Source organism: Haliotis rubra, unplaced genomic scaffold (assembly GCF_003918875.1).
Source record: "Haliotis rubra isolate DU_JTF1 unplaced genomic scaffold, ASM391887v1 Scf983, whole genome shotgun sequence".
NCBI classification, from domain to species: domain Eukaryota; kingdom Metazoa; phylum Mollusca; class Gastropoda; order Lepetellida; family Haliotidae; genus Haliotis; species Haliotis rubra.
Window position 1 is genome coordinate 216,641 of NW_025767727.1, and position 9,816 is coordinate 226,456.

General features: G+C 39.8%; 1 protein-coding gene across 1 annotated transcript in view; it reads left to right on the plus strand.

Annotated features, from left to right (window-relative positions):
- LOC124265543 (calcium/calmodulin-dependent protein kinase kinase 1-like) overlaps positions 1–7,242 on the plus strand; it is a 38,062-nt gene extending 30,820 nt beyond the window's left edge. The window contains exons 16-17 of the mRNA XM_046700328.1: positions 4,010–4,146; positions 6,062–7,242. Coding sequence (XP_046556284.1) covers positions 4,010–4,146; positions 6,062–6,113 — 189 coding nt within the window. The 3' untranslated portion in view covers positions 6,114–7,242. The remainder of the gene's footprint in view (positions 1–4,009; positions 4,147–6,061) is intronic.
- Positions 7,243–9,816: the final 2,574 nt, after the last annotated feature.

The window sequence follows — 9,816 nt, forward strand, 5'->3', positions numbered from 1 at the left end:
CCTGCATGCATGTATGTGATATGTGATATGGTCAACAACATTGTTCCATTATGAACACATCATCCTGCATGTATGTATGTGATATGGTCAACAACATTGTTCCATTATGAACACCATCCTGCATGTATGTATGTGATATGGTCAACAACATTGTTCCATTATGAACACCATCCTGCATGTATGTATGTGATATGGTCAACAACATTGTTCCATTATGAACACCATCCTGCATGTATGTATGTGATATGGTCAACAACATTGTTCCATTATGAACACCATCCTGCATGTATGTATGTGATATGGTCAACAACATTGTTCCATTATGAACACCATCCTGCATGTATGTATGTGATATGGTCAACAACATTGTTCCATTATGAACACCATCCTGCATGTATGTATGTGATATGGTCAACAACATTGTTCCATTATGAACACCATCCTGCATGTATGTATGTGATATGGTCAACAACATTGTTCCATTATGAACACCATCCTGCATGTATGTATGTGATATGGTCAACAACATTGTTCCATTATATGGTCAACAACACCATCCTGCATGTATGTATGTGATATGGTCAACAACATTGTTCCATTATGAACACCATCCTGCATGTATGTATGTGTGATATGGTCAACAACATTGTTCCATTATGAACACCATCCTGCATGTATGTATGTGATATGGTCAACAACATTGTTCCATTATGAACACCATCCTGCATGTATGTATGTGATATGGTCAACAACATTGTTCCATTATGAACACCATCCTGCATGTATGTATGTGATATGGTCAACAACATTGTTCCATTATGAACACCATCCTGCATGTATGTATGTGATATGGTCAACAACATTGTTCCATTATGAACACCATCCTGCATGTATGTATGTATGTATGTGATATGGTCAACAACATTGTTCCATTATGAACACCATCCTGCATGTATGTATGTGATATGGTCAACAACATTGTTCCATTATGAACACCATCCTGCATGTATGTATGTGATATGGTCAACAACATTGTTCCATTATGAACACCATCCTGCATGTATGTATGTGATATGGTCAACAACATTGTTCCATTATGAACACCATCCTGCATGTATGTATGTGATATGGTCAACAACATTGTTCCATTATGAACACCATCCTGCATGTATGTATGTGATATGGTCAACAACATTGTTCCATTATGAACACCATCCCTGCATGTATGTATGTGATATGGTCAACAACATTGTTCCATTATGAACACCATCCTGCATGTATGTATGTGATATGGTCAACAACATTGTTCCATTGTGAACACCATCCTGCATGTATGTATGTGATATGGTCAACAACATTGTTCCATTATGAACACCATCCTGCATGTATGTATGTGATATGGTCAACAACATTGTTCCATTTATGAACACCATCCTGCATGTATGTATGTGATATGGTCAACAACATTGTTCCATTGTGAACACCATCCTGCATGTATGTATGTGATATGGTCAACAACATTGTTCCATTATGAACACCATCCTGCATGTATGTATGTGATATGGTCAACAACATTGTTCCATTATGAACACCATCCTGCATGTATGTATGTGATATGGTCAACAACATTGTTCCATTATGAACACCATCCTGCATGTATGTATGTGATATGGTCAACAACATTGTTCCATTGTGAACACCATCCTGCATGTATGTATGTGATATGGTCAACAACATTGTTCCATTATGAACACCATCCTGCATGTATGTATGTGATATGGTCAACAACATTGTTCCATTGTGAACACCATCCTGCATGTATGTATGTGATATGGTCAACAACATTGTTCCATTATGAACACCATCCTGCATGTATGTATGTGATATGGTCAACAACATTGTTCCATTGTGAACACCATCCTGCATGTATGTATGTGATATGGTCAACAACATTGTTCCATTATGAACACCATCCTGCATGTATGTATGTGATATGGTCAACAACATTGTTCCATTATGAACACCATCCTGCATGTATGTATGTGATATGGTCAACAACATTGTTCCATTATGAACACCATCCTGCATGTATGTATGTGATATGGTCAACAACATTGTTCCATTATGAACACCATCCTGCATGTATGTATGTGATATGGTCAACAACATTGTTCCATTATGAACACCATCCTGCATGTATGTATGTGATATGGTCAACAACATTGTTCCATTATGAACACCATCCTGCATGTATGTATGTGATATGGTCAACAACATTGTTCCATTGTGAACACCATCCTGCATGTATGTATGTGATATGGTCAACAACATTGTTCCATTATGAACACCATCCTGCATGTATGTATGTGATATGGTCAACAACATTGTTCCATTATGAACACCATCCTGCATGTATGTATGTGATATGGTCAACAACATTGTTCCATTGTGAACACCATCCTGCATGTATGTATGTGATATGGTCAACAACATTGTTCCATTATGAACACCATCCTGCATGTATGTATGTGATATGGTCAACAACATTGTTCCATTATGAACACCATCCTGCATGTATGTATGTGATATGGTCAACAACATTGTTCCATTATGAACACCATCCTGCATGTATGTATGTGATATGGTCAACAACATTGTTCCATTATGAACACCATCCTGCATGTATGTATGTGATATGGTCAACAACATTGTTCCATTGTGAACACCATCCTGCATGTATGTATGTGATATGGTCAACAACAGTGTTCCATTATGAACACCATCCTGCATGTATGTATGTGATATGGTCAACAACATTGTTCCATTGTGAACACCATCCTGCATGTATGTATGTGATATGGTCAACAACATTGTTCCATTATGAACACCATCCTGCATGTATGTATGTGATATGGTCAACAACATTGTTCCATTGTGAACACCATCCTGCATGTATGTATGTGATATGGTCAAGAACATTGTTCCATGGTGAACACCATCCTGCATGTATGTATGTGATATGGTCAACAACATTGTTCCATCATGAACACCATCCTGCATGTATGTATGTGATATGGTCAACAACATTGTTCCATTATGAACACCATCCTGCATGTATGTATGTGATATGGTCAACAACATTGTTCCATTGTGAACACACCATACTGCATGTATGTATGTGATATGGTCAACAACATTGTTCCATTATGAACACCATCCTGCATGTATGTATGTGATATATGGTCAACAACATTGTTCCATTATGAAACACCATCCTGCATGTATGTATGTGATATGGTCAACAACATTGTTCCATTGTGAACACCATCCTGCATGTATGTATGTGATATGGTCAACAACATTGTTCCATTATGAACACCATCCTGCATGTATGTATGTGATATGGTCAACAACATTGTTCCATTGTGAACACCATCCTGCATGTATGTATGTGATATGGTCAACAACATTGTTCCATTATGAACACCATCCTGCATGTATGTATGTGATATGGTCAACAACATTGTTCCATTGTGAACACCATCCTGCATGTATGTATGTGATATGGTCAACAACATTGTTCCATTATGAACACCATCCTGCATGTATGTATGTGATATGGTCAACAACATTGTTCCATTATGAGCACCATCCTGCATGTATGTATGTGATATGGTCAACAACATTGTTCCATTGTGTTGTGTACTGGGATATTGCTGTGTACCTACACATTTGACCTTTCTGTTTGGATGAACATTTAAATCCTTAGTCTGTGGGTATCTACACTGTGAAGGTTTCAGTTTATTTATTCCATTATCTGGTACTTTTTTCCATATCCTCATTTACATAGTATAGCCTTTTTAATCAACCACTACATAATATTCCAGAATAGTTTGGAGGGAATGGAGACACCTGTGGCTGTGTTGTTTCTGTGTGTCCATGAACAGTTACTGGTAGCCATGTGTTGTGGACACGGTAAGCCTCATGCAACCTTAACGTTTTTCTTCAGATCATGGTAAAGAGCATCCTCAAGCAGAAGTCATTCCGTAACCCCTTCTTGCGCGAGAAAGAGAACCGACTGAAGAAAGATCTCCACAAAACTGGACGCTCAAACTCTGCCCCTGAAACCTTTGCACATATCAAACGGTAAGACACAGTGTAGTTTGTTTTGGGCATCAGTGTGTGGCGACATATTATACCATGATGTTCTAATCTCCAGTATGCTTGTGTGTGATGTTAACAGTCTGATCTCCAGTTTGCTTGTGTGTGATGTTAGCAGTCTGATGTCCAGTATGCTTGTGTGTGATGTTGACAGTGTGATCTCCAGTATGCTTGTGTGTGATGTTAACAGTCTGATCTCCAGTATGCTTGTGTGTGATGTTAGCAGTCTGATCTCCAGTATGCTTGTGTGTGATGTTAGCAGTGTGATCTCCAGTATGCTTGTGTGTGATGTTAACAGTAGCAGTGTGATCTGCAGTATGCTTGTGTGTGATGTTAGCAGTCTGATGTCCAGTATGCTTTGTGTGTGATGTTAGCAGTCTGATGTCCAGTATGCTTGTGTGTGATGTTGACAGTGTGATCTCCAGTATGCTTGTGTGTGATGTTGACAGTCTGATCTCCAGTATGCTTGTGTGTGATGTTAGCAGTCTGATCTCCAGTATGCTTGTGTGTGATGTTGACAGTCTGATGTCCAGTATGCTTGTGTGTGATGTTAACAGTGTGATCTCCAGTATGCTTGTGTGTGATGTTAACAGTGTGATCTCCAGTATGCTTGTGTGTGATGTTAGCAGTCTGATCTCCAGTATGCTTATGTGTGATGTTAGCAGTCTGATCTCCAGTATGCTTGTGTGTGATGTTGACAGTCTGATCTCCAGTATGCTTGTGTGTGATGTTAACAGTGTGATCTCCAGTATGCTTGTGTGTGATGTTAACAGTGTGATCTCCAGTATGCTTGTGTGTGATGTTAACAGTGTGATCTCCAGTATGCTTATGTGTGATGTAAACAGTCTGATCTCCAGTATGCTTGTGTGTGATGTTAGCAGTCTGATCTCCAGTATGCTTGTGTGTGATGTTAATAGTGTGATCTCCAGTATGCTTGTGTGTGATGTTAACAGTGTGATCTCCAGTATGCTTGTGTGTGATGTTAGCAGTCTGATCTCCAGTATGCTTGTGTGTGATGTTGACAGTCTGATCTCCAGTATGCTTGTGTGTGATGTTGACAGTCTGATGTCCAGTATGCTTGTGTGTGATGTTAGCAGTCTGATCTCCAGTATGCTTGTGTGTGATGTTGACAGTCTGATGTCCAGTATGCTTGTGTGTGATGTTAACAGTGTGATCTCCAGTATGCTTTTGTGTGATGTTAGCAGTCTGATCTCCAGTATGCTTGTGTGTGATGTTAGCAGTCTGATCTCCAGTATGCTTATGTGTGATGTTAGCAGTCTGATCTCCAGTATGCTTGTGTGTGATGTTGACAGTCTGATCTCCAGTATGCTTGTGTGTGATGTTAACAGTGTGATCTCCAGTATGCTTGTGTGTGATGTTAAAAGTGTGATCTCCAGTATGCTTGTGTGTGATCTCCAGTATGCGTGTGTGTGATGTTAACAGTGTGATCTCCAGTATGCTTGTGTGATGTTAACAGTGTGATCTCCAGTATGCTTGTGTGTGATGTTAGCAGTGTGATCTCCAGTATGCTTGTGTGTGATGTTAACAGTGTGATCTCCAGTATGCTTGTGTGTGATGTTAACAGTGTGATCTCCAGGATGCTTGTGTGTGATGTTAACAGTGTGATCTCCAGTATGCTTGTGTGTGATGTTAACAGTGTGATCTCCAGTATGCTTGTGTGTGATGTTAGCAGTGTGATCTCCAGTATGCTTGTGTGTGATGTTGACAGTGTGATCTCCAGTATGCTTGTGTGATGTTAACAGTGTGATCTCCAGGATGCTTGTGTGTGATGTTAGCAGTGTGATCTCCAGTATGCTTGTGTGTGATGTTGACAGTGTGATCTCCAGTATGCTTGTGTGTGATGTTAACAGTCTGATCTCCATTATGCTGCCTGTTGCAGGAAAGTGTCGACTGAGGCCAATGTGGATGTGCCCCTGGCAGAAGCCTCCTGATGTCTTCCGTCATCTCAACAAATCCCAGCGTGCTTCCTGTGCCATGACTAAAAGACTGCTCTGGCTAAACGCTGAATATCGGTATCTACCAGATTTGCTGACTGAACATTTTGTCTGCGAGTCACCCAAGTCACAGCAGTTCCAGTTATACAACACAGACACAAGACAACTGCTGTAGCAAAACAATGTGCAGCAGGATTCAGTGTGGTGCTGCTCTTTCTCAAACACAAGTAATAAATCAAATTCAATGTTTGCAATCTCTGAAAGACAAACTGTTGCAGAGCCCACATATAGCAATTGGTTCCTTGATGATGTATGATGCCCTTCCTTGTTGATGTGCTTGGTTTATCTTCTTATTGTCGCCTGTATCCTACCAAAGACCCTGTGATGCCAGACAGAACTTTGATTTTGTGTCATGGACAAAATGATTAGTAGATTAATTTGCTTATTTAGATGGCTAAAAGGTGATCTTCAACCGCCACAACATGGTAGTTATATGTACAAACTGGCTTCCTTCATTGGATAGTCCATTTGTCATGCTTTGTTTCAATAGCTGCATGTACATTCAAAATCATTCCATGAAACATGTTTGCCAAGTGGTGCCTTTTGGCAGTTACCATTTTCGAACATCAGTATATTTCGTTTATTTTTCAGTAGTCTGAAGCTGAAATGTCTATCAGTGTCATTACTGGACGTGTGTTATAATATCCCTCATCCATTAATCAAATACTGGGATCTTTTGACATTCCCAGTATGTCTGTCTTGCATTGTAGTCCATGGCAACAGGATACAATTGTACTTATATTTATTGTACGTGGAATTTGCCCCTTTGTTAATCTTTCTGTGTGGTCTTTACTGTTGTTACAAGCACTTCTAGGATGTTGCTGTGGCAGCGTTGCAACAAAGGATGGTGGCAGCTGAACATTATAATGCACATGCATGTTCAAGGGCTGCAAAGAATTCGCACACCTCCAAGTACAACTTCATTCAGTGACGATTCGTTGTTACAGTGTGGTCCCCAGCAAACTGTGCCTGGTGAGAAAGGAAACTGAACACAGCTGATTCAGGTGTGGTGATTTGGCTGATTGCTTGTCATTGTGCCATGGACTGGTGCTCAGGTCAATCACTGGACTGGTGCCATGGACTGGTGCCATGGACTGGTGCTCATGTCAATCACTGGACTGGTGTAGCTGGAATGTGGTCGGCCATGAACATCAAACAAAAACATCACAATTGTGTGTTGTGTTACTTAAAACAGATATATGCATGAACAGCCATTGCCCCAAACAGTGTGGCAGATGTTTCACAGAAGATGTCGTCTACCTGATGTCCAGTACTTGGAGCTCCCTGCACTGACTTCCATTGAAAGTCAAACATTTGTCATGTAACATTGTTTCATTCCATTTTACACTCCATGTACATATGTCCTGGGTACCTGAAGGTTACAGATTACTTGTGGAATTTAAGACAGCAGAATATGGTCAGGCAGGATCATGTGACCAGTAAGCTGCCTCACATTCACTCTCTGCTCAAAGGAGTATATTTGTTGTCATTACAGAAACAAGCTGAGGTTGTGTTCATTATTCATCAATATGCCATGTGATGCTTTCATTTCTACTACTGTACACTGTTAGGGATGGTGAATATTGTAGATGAAGCCTGGAATACAGTAGTGTGAGTCCAGATACAGGCTTGAAGCTATGCACAACCCTCTCCCTGTGTCCTTCCAATACAGTCGGTGTCTACAACTCATTGGTAGATAAAGCTAAGTCATTTGATCACTCTGAAAGGGTACAGTATGTGGCGGGCACACCTGTATATTTGAAAACTTGTAGATATCCCTTGCTTTGTCCATAACCGTTATGTCCACATACACAAGTAGGTATGACCTCAAAGCTGACCGCCTAGAGGCTCTAGGAAGGCAGAGTATGCTAGTGTGTAGTGGAGGAGGACATTCTTGAAGGCCTGGCTCTGATCTTGTTGCACAATGTTTTGTATATGCCCCTACAACGATTCCTTACAGTGCCTCATTCCGATCTTACTGTCACCGGCCTGAGACTAATGCCTTCTGTATGACACATGTAGAGAACTTTCTGCAATACTAGCAGACTATAGTCCCCCCGAACTGCAAGGTGCATCCTCGGACAGAGGTAGCAGCTCTGTTTACATGTATATGCATTTCTATATCAGGCCTCATTACCAGGTATTTCAGCTACTTCCTGTCAGGGATCTGCATGCTTAATGTGTTTGCTCAAATCTGAGCTTCACTACCAGCACTACTGATTGTTCAACCATGCAATTACAACAGTGTTCAAGACTTCATAAATTCATATACTGGTACTTCCAATTTTACTGACATTTTATTGAATGAGCCTGACACATGACTTTTGGTGTATGTTTGTGTAAGGTCATGGCAACTGAGGTCAAACATGGTTGAAAAGTTTAGTTAATTTTGTGAGAAAAATATGATCAGTTTCCATGTAGAATCAATTAGAAGTAATTGACTCAATACCTGTCATATGTTATTAGAGTGTCAAATGTCAACATCAGTTCGAGGTCACTCATGAAACACCACCGATGTTTGCATTCAGGAAATTGTGGGGATGTGATTATGGATGTTATTTTCATTACAGTTGTCATTCCTATATGTAGAATTTTCTTACCTCATGAAATGTTTCTAATCGAAGACAAGTTTCTTATCTAGTTCATTGTGTAAGGTAGAATGTAGCAGGATCCATTCCCACTCATCCATACATCTGTGCCAGCCATTGTATTGTTCTAGATCATCGAGCAAGTCAGATGCACTGTCATTGACTTTCTGGTATCTTGCCCCATCAAGCAGGCAATGCAGACTGAGTGATTCTTGTCTGGCAATATGTCCTTGACAGAGCGTTAACTATCAAGGTGAAGCAGGCCACTGGCAGTTTGACAGTTAGCACCTTTCGTCTATGGTCTCATATAAGAAAAACATATCAAGGGTGTAAAGAACCATTAAAATACATTGCTGAAAGAAAAAAATGGTGGTATTTTTCCTAATTCCTTTCAGCATCAAATTAGGCTTTGAAAAAAAGGCTGCCTTAACTCATCTGCTGCAGCATTTCAAAATTTAACTGTTTTTGATGTTTTGAGACATAGGCGTAACACATATTCACTCTATGTCCTTCCATGTCAAAAATTAAAGTGTAAAGCTGCCAGCAAAACATTGCGATGATTATTGATTTCTCAGAAGCAGCCATACTGCCCAGATCTTATGTAGTTTTCATGATATGTCAGTCCAGAGAAAAATATCTATTGAAAATAGTGTTTGATATGATTTTCTTCTGAATTGAGATAACAGACAAAACATCAAACACTATTTTCAAAAGATATTTTTCTCTGGACTGACATATCATGAAAACTACATAAGATCTGGGCAGTATGGCTGCTTATGAGAAATCAATAATCATCGCAACGTTTTGCTGGCAGCTTTACACTTTAATTTTTTGACACACATGATTAGCAAGAGTAAGTCATAATCGCCATTTTTCTGAACCCATATTCTTGGTATTAGAACCATGTTGCCAAGATTCTACTCAAATGGCTCTGAAATCTTTAATTTCTTTCAGAAGCCCATACAGTCGTCTACTTGTACACCTTTTGGTACTAGTGCACTAGCGTCCTCATGTGTAGACATTTCTCTGTTTTAATGATGGAAGCAATGTAA